The sequence below is a fragment of the Parus major genome, chromosome 4A (assembly GCF_001522545.3).
Source record: "Parus major isolate Abel chromosome 4A, Parus_major1.1, whole genome shotgun sequence".
In the NCBI taxonomy this organism is placed as follows: Eukaryota; Metazoa; Chordata; class Aves; order Passeriformes; family Paridae; genus Parus; species Parus major.
The window spans coordinates 832,608-849,280 of NC_031772.1; the positions used below are offsets into that span (position 1 = coordinate 832,608).

The following is a 16,673-nucleotide window of genomic DNA, read 5'->3' on the forward strand; positions in this document are numbered from 1 at the left end:
GGACAGTCCCCAGTGCCCTGGCCAGAGGGGACACAGGACAGTCCCCAGTGCCCTGGCCAGAGATGACACAGGACATGCAAGCTCAGTCCTTCAGGCAGTGTGAGTGGGGGGAAACCTTTGCTCAGCTTTATCAGGCATGGAGAGCAGGCACAGGGAATCCCCCTAAGGCTTGGAAGAGAGAATTTGGCAAGTGGGATGTTAAAGAAACTGGGAGAGAGTCTGGCATGTAGAACAGGAGCCTGTGCCCACCCTGGGCAGGAAGAGACTCCAAAAATAACCTGGTTCCAAGCCCTGCCATGGGTGCTGCAGGGCAGCTGAGAGCTGAGATCCCTTCTCTGCACTGCCACAGAGCTGCCAGGGCTGCCAAGTGTGGTCCCTGGCACACTGGCCACCCAGGGATGTACAGAACTGTTTTGTCTCCTGCTCCAGTGCAGAGGAGGAGCTGGGATTGCAATGCTGGAGCCCCAACCATCCCTGAAATGAAGAGATAATCCTGCATCTCCGTGTTAACTCATGGAAAAGCCAAGTCAGTTAACCAGGCAATGCCTGACCACTTGCAAGGCAGCTGAAACTACCCACACAGGGGTGAGCCTCAGCACTACATTCTGAGTATTGCTCTTTCTCAGCACAGCTCTCTCCAAATAATTTTCATTTTGAGCTCTGCATGTTACCACCTGCAATAGAAAACTGTTCCTTCACCATGCACATTAAAAAAACCCACGGTGGGTTTGCACAGCAGACAGAATAAATGTGTTTGGAAGAAAGCAGCAAGGACTAATCTCAGACCTTACAGCTAGAGGCACATCAGAAGGAAAACCCATTTTCAAAACCATCTCCAAGCCAGCCACCTTTCTCCCAGAGAACCTCATGGCTTCCATCCAGGCCAAGGTTTACAAGAGAAGTGTGGATGTGCAAAGCTGGAACAGCTGGGGAATGAAGCATTTACCAAATACCCCTCTGCTAACTTAAAATGGACAGCAAAATGTTCCCTGTAACTTCATTATGATTTGTATTGGCTCAACACATATAATAATAATAATTTATTATATTTATGGACTAATTAGCAGGAGGAGAGAGGAACAGCTTGTAGGCATGCAGGTAGCAGCCATCCTGTGGTGGGCCACAGTATAAATCTAAGGAGAAATGTGAAGGTAAGAGAACCATTTATTCTATTCAGCTAAAGGCTTTGCCCTGAAAAACATCCCAAAGCCCAGATTTGTATGAATTCTGCTATGAAATTCTGTGGCTGGCCATGGAGTTTTAATTAGGGGAACCTGGAGCTGAGCAACAAGAGAGGCACTGCTCTCACAAAATGCCAGAACTGCCTCTCCCCCAGCACTGAAGGGACTCCAACACTCCCCAAGCCCTTGGGGATCCCACAGATGAGTCGGTTTTACACTGCCAACATGCAAAGCAGCGTTTCAGCACAAGCAGCTCATGATCCCTGAGGGCTCTGACGCTCCCTCCTGCTCCTACTTCACTCCACGAGCTTGGCTTGATTTTCCCTCTGCTATTCTGGAGCAAGAGCTCCATCTTCTGAAGCAGCAGGAAAGAACCCAGTCCAGACCACTGCCAAGGACTCGATGAAAATCAGTTTACAGAGTGCAAGCTGCTCCTGGCTGTAAGGACACATTGCTGAAAAGCTCTAGGGATAGCTCTAGGAAACAGCAAGAGAACATCCTACATCAGCCCCCAGTATTTCCTGGGGTGTGTGTAAGACTGGAATCATGCCTCTGGCCTGCAGGCATGAGCAAAACCAGCAAGAGACCAGTTACCTTCACAGGGAAAACAGGCTCAGTGTGCTCAGCCCTGGGACACAGCTCTGGAGTGCCTGGGCACTGCTGTGGCACTCACAGGAGACGTTCTCTGTGGTTTCACCCCTCAATTCCCCTCAGCCTCTACACAGCAACTTTATAAACCAGTCTAGAGCTGACAGTCTCTAGGTTTTTGGGGATCTGACCACTGACAATGCAAAGCAGAGCTCAAAGTTTCCCAGCACCCTTTTTCCCAGCTGGAAAACCCTTCTGCACAGGACCTGGTGAGATGGGGTAGCCATACACAGAGAGAAGATCAAGGTTGCCATTACTGCAGCTGGAAACAGGGTGCCAGTAAACTCTGAACATTGGTTAGCAAACTACCCCTCACAGAAAGTCAGCAAACCTTCAACCTGTGAAATTCAACTGCCAACAAAGGGGATAAAAAATACCTTCCTGTATGGGAAGGATTTCACTGAAAATATACAAAAACCCATTGTGAGCTGACTGGGATTTTAAGCCTTTCAGATGGCTTCCTTCACGTTCATCAAAATAATAGATACTGACACAAAACAAGTATTTAAAGAGAAATCTCCTTGCAAAATTTGCTTCATACAGTCATAACTACTATTTTTTATTTTTTTTAATGGGCTAAGTCTATGTGGGCTTCCTGAGCTGTTCCATCTCCAACCCTGGTCTCCCATCTGCAGAGGACAGCATGGTGATGAGGCAACAATGGTTGTGGTGATGCTGTGGAAAGGGCAACAGGCTGCTCTTAAGGCATTTTCTTGTGTCATCTCTTATGCTTCCCTATCTATTTCTATGTACAGGTACAGCTAGAAAATGAGAAACATGGATGTGGAGCCTCTAAGCCTTTGGCTGAAACCTGGAAACCTGTTTGTTATAAACTTTATCTAAGGATGGATTAACCAGCAGGCAGCAGTGAGGGCAGGAGTGAGGCAGCAAGGAGGAAGTATTGCCTTTAGTGCTGGGGTCAGGCCACGATGTCTTTTGCAGCAGGAGGGGATTTTGCTTAGGTACCTCCTGTTCACACGGGGTTTGAGCTACAGCAGTGAGGAGGCAAAACAGGCACGGGGATCCCTGGTCAGACTCCGTCTCTTCTCCCCGGTCTTCTACCCAGTGCTCTTGCAATGAAATCTATGTTTTTAAATGCTTGGTTTTAATTTACTAGTGCCTAAAGTCTCAGAAACGTCTTAGAGTGTTAAAAAAAGAAACAAACAAAAAGCTTAATTTACTACTTTTGCAGGCTTTTTGGAATAGCTGCTTGTTTTCTATTTTTCCAGCAGAGGCAGATGCAGCCAGATTTAGTACATCAAGTGTAATGCCAATGGCTTAAAAGACCTGATTTGAGATATGAAATATTTCTGCTAGGCGTGCTATCAAATACCTGCAACTTTGGCATTCCGAAATCTGCAGTCACCGACTACTATCTGCAGACTGTGGACAGGAATCCAGCCTTCTTTTCTTCTGTTTAGGTTTTTCACCAACCTTGGAATGACAACAGCATTAGGAACAGAAGCCAACCAAGCCAGAAGCAGTTTGGTGAGGGCACATTCTACACAGCTGGGGGTGCCAAACAATTTGTTCAAACCAGGGAAGCATTTTAACAGGACCTGGCCATACATTTAAAGTATTCTTCCCACCTAAATTTAGGAACCTAATTAAAAACCTACACCTCTTTGGACAATGAAGAACAGGACTCCCTGTCAAGTCATTCTGCCTGAGACCTCCAGAGATGCCAGCTGAGGAAAACTGGCTACTGAAGGAGTCAAGGGCAATTATTCTTCTCACTCCTCTGCTCTTGAGACTGGTGGGATGATTTCAGTCAGGGAACTATAAGCAAATTCAAACCAAGATTTAGGCAGCTGGAAATACTCATGCTCTTACTCATGACAACCCTCTGTCTCCCTCATGCAGTGAAATTTGTGCTAACAAAAAAGCTTGGTGTGAGAAATCTTTGACTGGCACTGGCTGAAGCCCCCAGGAGAGGTGAACTTGCAGCAAACCTGAGATGCTTTGCATCTGCTTTTGCTAACAACAAACTGAATTTTTCAAAATGCTGTGGGACCAGATGGTCCTTGCAGATCCCTTGCAATTGAAATATTCTATTTTATCCTAGTCTGATTTCCCTTGAAGTGCAAGGGCTGTAGCTGTCAGCCAGGAATCCTGCACAGGGCATTGACATCTGTGCATTCACAGGCTCCTGCTGACACCACCCTTCCCACACCCCAGACGGGGCTTTAGCACACTGAGCTCCCTCCTACCCCAGCTGCCTGATGAGAGCTGCTCAGAACCATCCTGGAAAGAGCCAGAAACCTCAGCCAACTTGCTGTAAATCTGAGGGCCCCTCCAGAGGAGGACACTGCTGGTCCAAGGGGCAGCAGCCTCAGGGGTGTTCCCAGGGGATGCTCCCAGCCACCAGCAGAGCAGCAGCTCTGAGGAGTTCTCTTGTTGTGTTCACACACAACAGAGTCTGCAGCCACCCCAGGAAACACTCCTACAGCTGGCTGAGGGAGGAAAATGCCTGGTAATTACTCCCTGTGGCTGTTAATAAGCCCAGAGGAACAAAGGCTGGAGCTGAGCTGGGCAAAGGGAGGCACCATCTGAAGTGGGAAGAGCATGGCAAGAGGGGCTGGGAAGGTGTTGGTAAAACCCAGCCCACGCAGGGACCCGTGGCAAGGGAAGTCCTGACTTGTTTCCCCAGGCCAAGCCAGTGTGGATGGCACCTAATCTTGGCAAGAGAATGAATTCTCCAGCTTTCTGGAATGATCTGAAGCTCAGAGCATGGAGTGTATCACCAGGCAAGGGACATTTCAAGGGACTGCCCTGCAAGCCTTACAGATAAGGCAAAGTAATCCTAAAATACCTACCACTGTCCCTCACCATCTTCATGCAAGAGCTGAATTTCATCCCCGTTTTTCACCAGCAGGTCCTCTGATCCTCTCCTCTTGCAGTCTGCAAGGGCTTTGTATTTTCCTGGAGACTGTGGTAGAGAGAAAAACTTATTTAGCTGCATTTCATATCATGCAGCTGTGATTTCTGACTGCTGCAGGGAAGGTGACAGAGCCCTACCAGCCACCTTATTTAAAATTATTTCAAGAAACTGTGGCTGGGACACCTTCTCATTCCCCAAACCTCAATATGGAAATTCTGAGAGACTCAGACAAGACACAGCCATGATCCAGTAAGGAGAACACGGCAGGGTGAGACCCCCCAGGCTCTGAGGTTATCCCAGCTACACCCACCAGCTGGTTCCCGTCCTCCTCCTCGGTGTCTGAGCAGTTGGAGAGGTACTGGTGGCCCGACCACTCCTCCAGCCCCTCGCAGATTTCCAGCGACTGGGACATTCCTGGCCAGCCTGCAAGAGAGCGTGGGGCTCAGCCTGGAGCCCAGAGGCACAGGAGGGCCCCAGAGGGAGGGAAGGGGCCATACTTCTGTGGGGTTTGTTCTGGGGGGACACCAGCCCACTGTCCAGCATCACCGGGCTGGTGCGCTCCGAGTCGTTCTCTTCGGAGCTGATGGAGGCTCTCTGCTGCTTCCTGAACAGGTACAAAAATAACAAAAAAATCCTGCCTTTACTTCACACAAACTCCCTAAGGTTTTGTTAAATAGGGTCAGAAATAATACTGGTACCTCTTACTGCATGTTTCTGGGAAGAGTAAGGACTTAGTGCCGGGTTCTCAATCTCTTTGGGAGAGGGAAGGGAGTTGCTGCAGTGTCTCTCCCCTGAGTTAGAGCCCTGGCTTTGCTCTGTCTCTGTCTGCAGAGGAGCTGCAGCTCAGCTGGAGCTGCCAGGCTCCAGGGTGCCCCTCACAGCCCCCGTCCCCAGCAGCACAGCCCTGCTGTCCCCTGCCCAGGGATGGCACTGGGTGCCAGCCTGGCACTCACCTGTCACCCAGCTGTGAGGACAGCGGGAGCTCCGAGCACGAGCCAGGCTGCTGCTTCTCCACTGCTGCCAGGGCAAGCACAGACAAAACACACTTCTTTAATAGCAACTCTCACACTTGAAGCATTACCTTGAAAATTAGACCTTTTGTACAACCCTACTGATTTCTGTTCAGAGAAAAACACACCTGTGGGCTCCTGCAAAGGACAGGCTTAGTTATGATTAAGGAGGAATGTTAGCACAAATCCAACACTCAGCATGCTACTGAGGATCATAATATGCTTAAAATTAGGCATCTGTTATGTATCTTGAATTAAACCTATGATAACAAATGTGAAATAATCCCCAAGGTAATGACAACCAGAAAAATGTACTTCTGTGATCTATTTTCACATGAGCAGCCTGTTTTTACTCCAAGTTATGTTATTTCCCTGCAATGTAAGGCCTCACTCCAGAGTTTTGCTACCAGGCTCCTAAAAATCAATTCTCCAGTGAGAATTAGTGGACTTGGATCAGCAATGGGACAATAGGAAAGCTTCTGCTTCAGAGTCAGTCACAGAAAAATTGATCAAATGTACCTTTTATAAGCTCTTGCTGCTTGAACAAAATTTTTCTTATTTCATTCAACCATGCCATTTTCAGATCTACTGTTTGGGCCTGGAAGAAGAGAAAATTGTCTGAATTTTGAATTAAGAGTCATCCATTATAATGTAGGAATAAAATCTTACTTTTCTATGCCATAATTATCTGAAATCCTCTTTTTTTCCCAAAGCTACTACTAAATTTTAAACAGTCTTAATCTTTTAAAATTGATGATTCCCATCACATCCAGACAAGGCAGAGTGGAAATTGTAGAGCTATCACTACAGCCATAAAGATCAGTGAGACATTTTCTTCCTTCTGCTCTGAGGATGTGCAAATCCCCAGATTTCTGAAGCTACAAACCTGCACCACATAGACCTCTTCTCGCCCGCTGTACCAGATCTCAAACTTCCGATGATCTCCTTTCACATTCTCTGTTATTCCAACTGCATTCATCTGCAAATCCAAACAAAAAATTAAACAGAACACAAAGCTCCCTCTTCCCCAGGAATCCAGACTTTTGACAGCAAGTTAAACCTGTTTTCACTGACTTTAACATGTTTCAACAATTTTAATTTAAGTAGCAACTGAAAGTCATTATCTGTCTCATCCCTCCTGACTTTCTATCAGCTGCATTTTGGATAAGCTTTCCAAAACAAATCAATGGACCTTTGGGAAGTTTTCATTTGGGAATCAGTAGAACTAACTGAAGCATCAGCTCAGCTGCCTCTTTCAGCACAGAATTTCTCAGATTTGGCACATGAAGATTTATAAATACATAAATGACACATTATTTGTCCACATACATTATTTCTGCCATATTATTCTTTACTCACTCACTGAATGCTTTGTTTCCTTTTGCCAGTGATCTTTCAAACCCATTTGTGAAGCCTTTAGCTCCTTCAGGAGTTTGAGTTCAATGCCTTTTGCCCCCTGACCATCCCTGCAGTGGTGACAGCACCCTAGGAAGAATGAGCCCTTCTTTCCAAAAGGAGGGTTAATTTTTGGGTACAGCCTGAGCTGCCCCAAGCCTGGCCTCCAGGACACGTGCAGGCTGGAAGTTGAATTGTGCTTTACTCATTACCAGCAACTACTTTTGATAGTTTGGATGAAAACACCAAAGGCCCAAATCCTTCAGGATCTGCACAATGTGACCCACCTGAACCAAGCTTAAACCATGATTAGAGACAAGAAACCTTCAGCAACAGGAGACCCCTGACCTCCCTCCTGGTGAGGCCATGAAGATTGCTGTGATACCTGATACCACATGAACCATCCTCTCCCTTAAAGCAGGGTTTGCTGGCAATTATTCACTGATTAAAGGATGCTCAAAAATAGCTCAGGTATCTCACTTGCATGTTTTGGAACAGATGTAATAATAAAGGTATCATCTATCATAAATTATTCACACAGACTGGATTAGACAAATCCACTATAAACACAAACAAAACCTTAAAAATAACATCTGCTCAACACTGCTGTTCCCCCTTGATAATATGTGTGTGCCCAGAGCTTTTGTTCTGAAAGACTTTGATGATTTACAGAGTAGGTACCATGGACAAATGTTCTGTTCCAACTGCTTCACGTGCTGGTGCCCCTTTGCAGGGACATGAACAGCCTCAGGGAGCAGCAACCAAGCTGATTTTGACATCATAGAAACATTTAGGCTGGAAAAGACCCAACACCAACCATTCCCTCAGCCCTGCCAAGGCCACCACGAACCCCTGTCCCCAAGTGCCACATCCACGTGCCTTTAAATCCCTCCAGGGATGGGGACCCCCTGTCCTGGGCAGCTGTGCCAGTGCCTGGCCACACCTCACAGCCAACTCAACCCCCCTGGGAAAACTTGAGGCCATTTCCCCTTCAGAAAGCTGGATGAGCCTCTGCTTTAATTTTATAAAAACTTAAAATTGATGAAAGCTCTTGGAAGGGCAGCCTAGAGAGCACCTCATCCCAGCACTGCAATTCCCAGCTCTGTGCCTCTTGTTTACCTTGGCAATTTATAGAGGCTCCCACAAAACTGCCCAGGCTTCAAGATATTAGAAATTGTAGATGATCTACTAAGGTGATGCAAAGAACAAGTGCCAGGAAGAGACAGATTTAAGGTCTGTTCATTCAGGTCAGTGGATTTTAAAATTCCATTTCCTCTCCCTGCCCAGGATTTACTGTCAGCTGCTGGATCACTGCAGTGCAGCCAAAGCTGGCTTAGTGCAAAGTTCTGGGATGGTGCTCACCTGCATCAGCTTCCACCTGGCACCAGGCAGATCTACCTGGCATCCTCTGGGTCACTGACTCACCTGAAGAGGTATTTACCACTCAGGATGCAGAACATCATCCTGAGGGTTTCTTTTGTTTGTTTTATGGATGATTTGTTACACAGCATCTACCCAACAGCTCATTTCAATCCTGAATCCCCAAAACACATTGCTGCAAAGAAAAATAATTTCCTGATATTTAGGGACGTGGTTTAGTGGTGGATTTGGCAGTGCTGGTTTAACAGCTGGACTCTGTGATCTCAGAGGTCTTTTCCACTATCAGTGTCTGTGATTACAAATCAAATAAATGTCAAGCTCCAGAAACAGGCTTTTGCTCTCAGTACAGCAATTCTCAAACATAGGTGAGCAGATGTAATCCTGTCACATCCACAGATTCTCTAGGTCCACCCTCTGTGTCAAACCAAACAACTGGAAAATGAGTCCTCTCGAGGCAAAGGAAACCTGTGGACACATTGTCTGGACTCCTGAGCCTGGGATTTTCTCCCCTGAGCTGCACTTCCCCCTGACAACTCTTCAGTCCTTTCAAAAGCAGGCATGGTAAAACAAGCCCTGCAGGGGAAACAAGCTCTCCAGAAAGAAAATGATGCTTCTTGGGGAAAACACTGGGTACCAGAGCATATGGCCTGAGACTTGCTTTTATTACATCATTTGTAACATGCACCAGAGCTGAACAGACTTCTCTGCTGTTACTCTGTTTTCTGACAACTTCTGGCAAATCCCTCCCCAGACCCCACTGAGAGCAGGGACCTGCAGCAGGGATCTGCTCTGCCTGCAGGTTCTCAGTGTTCCCAATATAAAATATACCCCTATGGCCTTCCATTTTTCAAGAAAAACAAGAGCACTGAGGAGAAAATGCTGATATTAGAACTGCTCATCACATGCAGTGTGCCAGGTGGCCTCTTTTAGAGCAGCACTTTGGGAATTTTATTGATAATAGTTAGCATTTATAGGGTTGGGACAGTTGTTTACATCCCTCACAATTTGCCATAGGCTACCCTTGTCATCTGATAATTGTCCTTTCAGCTGCAGTTGGAGCCTGCCAAAGGAGAAGGGAATGGGGAGGAAGAGGAGTTAACCCTGCATCCTCCTGGGGGTGGGAAACAGGGCTCAGGAGAACAGAGCCTGCCCTAGGAGCCTCCCTGGGCCAGGAGGAGCCCCCTGCTCTCCCAGGTGGGCTGGGGAAGACACAGTGCCCTTCCACAGCCTCAGGCACTCCTGGAACAGACTGGAGCAGGAGACCAGCACATCTGTACCCCTGGCACTGGCACAGCTCCATTTCCCTGGCACAGTCACAGCCCTGACTCCCAGTCCAGGGGCTCTCCCAGCTGCTGTCTCAGCTCTGGGGGTCCTCAGAGTTCACCCAACCAACAGCCTTCCATGGATATGGTCAGAGTTATCCAACAGCCTTCCATGGATATGGTCAGANCCAACAGCCTTCCATGGATATGGTCAGAGTTATCCAACAGCCTTCCATGGATATGGCACATCCCTGCCAGGCATCACAGCCCTCAGCAGCAGCAGATGAGCCACCAAGTCAGAGAAAAAAATCCCCTCTGGCTCTGCAGTTCCTGCTCTGCAATGTACATGGCTGTGTAAAACATCCTTACTTTCATAAATAAAAATATCAACTCCTTACTTTCAGAAAGTGCTTAAAGCTGTAAGATGAGGTTTTGTCATATCCATCTCCGTGCTCCTCTCGCTTCTTGCAGAAGACCAAGGCTTTCTCATACAGAAACAGGTGCCTCTGCATGGGCTTGAACCTGGCCAGATCCTTCATTTTTGTTGGCCCTTTTCGGTGTCCTGTCCAAACACTGAAAGATCCCTGCATCAATACCTTCCCCAGTTCGCTCAGGTCACCCTGGGGACAGCGTGACAAACAAAAAAGGAAGAAAGAGACGTCAATTAAGACGTAAGAGGACTCTGCAAACAATGATGGGACACAGGGGACTCTGTTCCAAGGCACGTCCCTCTAAGAATAGGTCTTCCCAGAAGGATCAGAGGATCTTTTGGGAGTGATGACCTGGTGCCAGGGGATAAGCACAGGTCTCATGCAGGGCTGCAGCGAGTTTAGAAAGTCAGAAACTGGAAGAACTAAAAATAACAGAAAACCATCCAGCTCCTATGGAAGTGCACTTTGAGAGCTCTGGGACAGGGAAGTGAGATTTGAGCCTGAACTGAGTCTCAGAAGATAGAATTCTCCAAGAGGCCAGGCCTGGGACCAGCAGCTTCCCTGAAAGCCAAGGCAAGACAAGCACTGCAATGGGAAAGGCTCAGAATCAGCCTCAGAGTTGTTTGCTAAGCACTGAATGGGAAATGCTATGAAAACACCCCAGGTGAGTTATTAGCTCAGCCATGAGAACACAAAGGGGCACACTGGAAAATTACTGCAGAAAACCACAAGGTGGCAAAGTGTGGGCACCGTGTGGCTCTGGATATTCCCAAAGCCCTGGAATCAGAAGGAAGATTGTCACCTGTGAGGGCTCCCTGAGCCCATTCCCTTGGAAACTGTTCTGGGCTAGAACTCAGCTCACACATTGTGGACACCATCCATTCCCAGAACACCACCCAGCCTTGTGCAAGGGCTCTCATTGCTCAGAGCTACTCACATCGTATCCTGTGATTGAAATCTGATGCATGGAGTCATTGACTGACTTCAGCAAATCCAGCATCGCAACCAGAGCTTCTTGAAGTTCCTGAACTCCATCACAGCTCGTGCTGTACTTTAGCAGCTCCTGAAAATAGAAATAGGAGAGCACGTGTTTGCACTTGAACAAAGCAGATTTTTCCACCTTGCCTGAAGTTTCCAGTGCCCAGAAGTGACCTACACCGAGTTTCTTTTTTCATGTCACTGAGAAAGGGAAAAGGAAAAAAGGCTCCCTCTAAAGTACAGTCAGTATGAGGCGTGGAACAGGTCAAGGAGGGATGGCCTATTTTTAATGTGTTTCCTTAAGGTGGTGTCAGCATAGAGCAGCATCACATTCCTCTGATTCCTTTGTCTTGTGTTTTCCTGCCTGGTAAGATATGGCAAATAAGGCTGGGGTTTTTCATTAGCTTGCAGCAGATGACTGTCTTCAGACTGGCAGACACAAAGAACAGAATTTATAAAATCCAGAGCCTTCAAGTCAGTAAATGGAAGACAGAATTTTACCACTGAGATAAAATTAGTTTCATTTCAAATCTCCTGTGCCCACCTACAGCTGCATGTGTACACATTCACGAGGCTAGAAGGTACCAAGTGTTATTCCTGCCTTCCAAAGTGAGAATAACAGCACTGCCCTGCCTCAGATAGGGGACACAAGAATAATTGCATTAAAGATTACAGGTGCTATCAACACCTGAGGAGAAGAAGAGATGCAACAATATATTTCATTCATTTGATTCCCATGATCAACTTCAGCTCGGTTTTCTTACAAATGCTTCTGTAATTCTGTATCTCTGAACAGATTTAAACAGTCTGTCCTTAAAAAATGGGCTGTTAAAAGCACTTGTTCCTTTTTCAGGTGTGTGAACATTCATCTTCACTGAAATTCGCTTCAGGAGAGGCCAAGATAAACAATATGTCATCCAAAGCTTGGTGCTGATTTACAGGTAACCTTTAATTGATAAATAAAACCAATCTAATCTATCTGCTGATGCCCTTTGAAAGCAGAACATGAAATACCTTCAGAAGTAACTGGTATTTTGTCAGGCGCTGCACCGGTTTGAGCAGATAGGAATCCAGCCCCAGTTTGTGTTCTAATTTTCTTTGGCATTCCTGGAACACAGAATTCAAGTTTTGCACCATCTGTAAGTAGTTATTCCAACAGCACCACCGTGGGGTTTGAGGACTTCAAAGATTTCATGTCAAAGTGTTGAATGGTACCTACAACTAAAGAAATGTTATAACACCCTGCAGAATAACACGAGTGGATCTGCACTCCTGGGGTACCAGAACCTCCAGCATCCCTTTTTGTGAGAATTTAGGGTGCTTTTTCACACAACACCAACCAAAATGCAGGAGAACTGTGGCTTCTCGAGGAGGGGATCTAGGACAAGTCCCCCAGTGGTGCCTGCCCAGGTAGAAGCAGCAGCTCACCTGGAAGAAGGCGCTCTCGGAGCACTGCCTCCACAGGGACTCGGAGCGGGGCTTGTTCTGGCAGTACTTCTCATACATCTGGAAATCCTCCCGCTGCAAGGCAAGCCAAGAGCCAAGTCACCCCCAGGGACCCAACCCTGCCGGGCAGCAAACGAGGCCAGTGCCAGAACACGTGTGCTTTCAGCTCTGCTGCCAGCTTTAGTGCCCAGAAGTGAGCGAGTCTGGGTGAGCAAAGCACAGCTGGGGATCACAGCTGGTCCCACAGTGCCTGCTCTGCCCCATCTCTGCTGGCCCTGAGGGGCAGGAGCCTCTCACTCAACCAACACCACCGAGGTGCTGCAGAGTGCCACACACCAGGAGAAACACTGACCTGCAGTCTGCTTTCTACGTGAAAATGATTCACCCACCCTGTCTAGGAAACAACATCCCACTCTCTCAGGTGCTCCCAGGCAGTTTTCCAAACTGTGCAGGAAGATTCTGCAAGAGATGGGAGAAGGGACAGAAAGGCAGCAGTGAGCCAGGTGAGGGTTGGGTATTCCAGCATTCCCAGGGATCAGTGTGATAAAAGGGGAACACAGCAGCACCATACTTGTTGTGGAAGTCGTAGATCTCGGGCATGTTTCCAAAGAGCACGTCCTTCCTGTTCCTCAGCACGGGGGGCAGGAGCATGAGCATGGCAGGATTATCCATCTCAGCTCTGTAGCCCTGCCAGATGAAAAAGGGCTCATCACTCAGCTGCCATCTCCTCAAAGGCAGATGAAAAGGGGACATGAACACACTTTCAGTATGATCTCTTGTTTCCAAGTGCAACATCCCTTTACTCCCTGTTTTTGGTCTCTCAATCCCTGTCTTTCAGCCCCCCTGGGCACACGGGGCTGTGGTCCCAAAGGAAATGGTGAGGGACAGCTCCCGTGGGGCTGGCAGCACTGCAGAGATGCTCCCAATTCTCCAAAGGCAAATCAGCCTGGCTGCAGGAGAGGAGGCACAGGAGTGCTTGTGTGGGTCATGGCAGTGGCAGTGTGTGTGTGCAGCCCCACACAGCCCAGCCAGAACCAGTGCCAGAGTGAGCTACAAACCAGACACAGCTGGAGATCAAATCAAAAATCAATGGGCTCTTTGCCCTTGCACAAGACATGCTGAGCACTAGGGTCTTGCTCAATGCTTCAGAATTCTGGATTCTGAGGCTCCACTTGCCCCCTGAAATCACTTCCAGGCTCCCAGACTGGGGAGGAGATGGAAGGGACAGCACTGAAATACAAATTGTTGGGTGGAACTGGGGAAGAGTGTACAGCTCCCCAGAGTAACAGCCCATCAGGGCAGCAGGTATGGCAGATTTCCTAACTGCAGAGCAGGGAGGAGGCACTGCAGAGCCCCCAGGAATGCCACCAGCCACAGCTCAGGCTGGCCCTGCTGCTCTCCAAGGACTGAGGCCCTTCTACATGAGCAGCAAATGTGTTCAGTATGTACAGCACATCTCCTCTGCCTTTCCAAACTAATCTCTCACACTCACTGTGCTTGGAATCAATATTCCTTGTATTAAGCAGGCATTTTGTAGTTGATTAAGGATGCAATAGATGATAAGTATCTGGACAATTAGTCATTTTTATTTAAGGCCAGCAAGCAGGCTTCCCTCTTTAAAGGAAATTCTATTTCCAGAATACTGAAGTCAATCTGTCCATTTTTCTCTATCTAGACTCGATGTGCATAGCCATAAATCTGTGTACCTGCCAAGTGCTTCATCACAGAGAGTGGTTTAACAAAAAACCCAATCAGTGCAGGGAAATTATGTGTAACTACCTGCAGTCCAACAGATTTATATCCTGCTTGCTCCTGGGTGAGAGAAATGTGACAGGGGGGAGCTATTTAACAGCCAACTTGTTTTGGCCATCAGCAAGAGTTATTTTGGAATAAAGTACTAATGTGTAAATGACAGTATGAGAAATCATTATCTGCTTTCAAAAGTAATGTGCTTCATACAGTCACGAACTTCATAGTATTGAGACAGAATTCTCCCAAGGATAAAACACAAGCTGTTTCCTTTTGTTTCCTAAAGGTAAAGGAAATTAGAGAACTGTAAAAAGAAACAGCTTTTTGTATATTTTACAGGCCCTGCTAAGGCTAATTACCAATGCTTTTGTGTACAAACAGAAGGATTCTCCTTTGTTGTCGATGAAAAGCTCATCCTGACACCAACTGCTCCTGCAGATGCCTCCAACAAAGAAAACCTAAAGAGCAAACTGGAGCATTTCTGACTAGATTGGGATCTGGCAGTCTGGTGGAAGGCTGCCCTGTCACATCTTTGCTCAGTTTGACAGTGGCAGGTGCCCTTTTGTAGTCACAAATTCACAGGGAACTGTACAGGGAACTGTAACAAGCAACCTGGAGAAGTCACTCACCGTCAAAACAGTGAAGAGTTCCTCCACATACACTCTCTCTGTTTCTATAAGCTCATTTATGACATGACTAAAATAAAAAAATAGAAGTGTATTATTTTCAGGTCAATAAAAAGCCCCACAGGTGATCAGTGCAGGCCAAGGAGCCCAAAATGTGTGATAGCATCAATAACCAAGAGGTAAAAGCACAAGAGACCTCACCTGGGACAGGCTGGAAGAGCACAGGGATGGGGCAAGGACTGGCCAGAAATGAACAGCAGTTTAGGTCATGCAAATGGGGTGAGTGCTTACCCTTTCAGTATATCTAAGCTGTCATCACTGTCTGAAATAAAATACTGCAAGGAATTCCGCTTCTCCTGGTAGTCGTGCATGACTTCGATCTGGAAGAGAAAGGGGATGCACTGGGAAGAGCTGCAGGAAGGGCCCTGCAGGGGCAGGAGGAGCCCAGCCCCTGGTGCCAGCCAGGAAACTCTTTGGGGAAGGATGAAATGAGCTTCCTTAGAACAACCCTGGGGCAGCAAACCTTAACAGGAAAAAACACGGAATGGGTAGCCACATTTTCCCAGAAATTACTCTGCTACATAAAATCTGAAAACACTGGCGACATAATTCATTAGTGAAGAGGCCAGAGAAGAGTTTCCACAGGGGAAATATCTGAGGATGGGGATATTTCCTAATACACACCTCTGTTATGTAAGAAATAAGCTCAGGGAATAACACACAGGAAATTGGTATCTGGATATTGGAAAATCAATCAAGATAGAGCTCAGGTGTTGGATTAATCCAACTAAGCCACATGGATATAAGAGGGTTTGGCTTTGCTTGATTTTTTTAAGAGGAAAAGGAAAATAAAGAGACCATCTCCAAATCCAAACTTCAGAGCAGTTTCAGTTTTTGTGTGTATAAAACTGATTCAGATTTCATGAATAATTTTTACCTTGCGAGAACTTGGAGTTTTTCTTGAAGTTTTCTTCCCAGGGAGAGAGAGATCAAATGAAAATTTCAAACTGGAATTAAAATCTACACCTTGGGTAGAAAAAAAGCAGAGTTACATAATGTAGATCTAGAGTGAAGGAGATTCTTCAGACAGAAACTGATAAATCAGGAAGAAAAATGGGATACACTTTAAGAATAAATAATTAGTTAGCTCCTACTAATAGCAGCTGACAAAATAAAGGGTATTTATCCCAAACAATACTGATTCCACACAGCACATCAGATGGTCATAAAGGCCATAAAGTACAAATATTTAGAAAAAACAAAATGCCCACTAAGGGAACACAGTAACCAAAACCTAACAAAGTCTCTGAAGCCCAAGTATATGATAACAGCAAAAACAATAAAAGCAAATAATCTACAAAAAAGAACATCCCTTACTAGGACACTGTTTTAAGGTCCTTTTATGAATGTAGGGAAAGATGCTCAGCTGTAATAAACTGTTTCTCCATCTTGCACAAATTTATTGATATTGTCAGTAAATAATTACAAGCTGTAATTGAGCTACAGAGGTAACCTGGAAGCTCAAAAACAAAGCCTCAATCTCTCCAATGAGTTGTATGACATCACTGAAATACTCTGTAAGAAGAATGTGGACAATGCTGGAGAGAGTCCAGGGGAGGCTCTGAGGGCAAACTGGTGTGGAGAGCACATCTGCAGCTGGGGCAGCTGTGAGAGCTGCAGTGACCA

General features: G+C 46.6%; 1 protein-coding gene across 1 annotated transcript in view; it reads right to left on the reverse strand.

Annotated features, from left to right (window-relative positions):
• Nucleotides 1–16,673, reverse strand: part of MCF2 (MCF.2 cell line derived transforming sequence) — a 46,315-nt gene that overhangs the window by 3,192 nt on the left and 26,450 nt on the right. Inside the window, exons 14-29 of the mRNA XM_033514142.1 lie at nt 15,925–16,013; nt 15,279–15,367; nt 14,991–15,057; nt 13,184–13,299; nt 13,002–13,071; nt 12,595–12,687; nt 12,181–12,273; nt 11,126–11,251; nt 10,156–10,377; nt 6,607–6,699; nt 6,240–6,318; nt 5,664–5,724; nt 5,208–5,314; nt 5,021–5,133; nt 4,646–4,758; nt 3,163–3,263 (exon numbers count right to left, since the gene is read on the reverse strand). Coding sequence (XP_033370033.1) covers nt 3,163–3,263; nt 4,646–4,758; nt 5,021–5,133; nt 5,208–5,314; nt 5,664–5,724; nt 6,240–6,318; nt 6,607–6,699; nt 10,156–10,377; nt 11,126–11,251; nt 12,181–12,273; nt 12,595–12,687; nt 13,002–13,071; nt 13,184–13,299; nt 14,991–15,057; nt 15,279–15,367; nt 15,925–16,013 — 1,632 coding nt within the window. The remainder of the gene's footprint in view (nt 1–3,162; nt 3,264–4,645; nt 4,759–5,020; nt 5,134–5,207; nt 5,315–5,663; nt 5,725–6,239; nt 6,319–6,606; nt 6,700–10,155; nt 10,378–11,125; nt 11,252–12,180; nt 12,274–12,594; nt 12,688–13,001; nt 13,072–13,183; nt 13,300–14,990; nt 15,058–15,278; nt 15,368–15,924; nt 16,014–16,673) is intronic.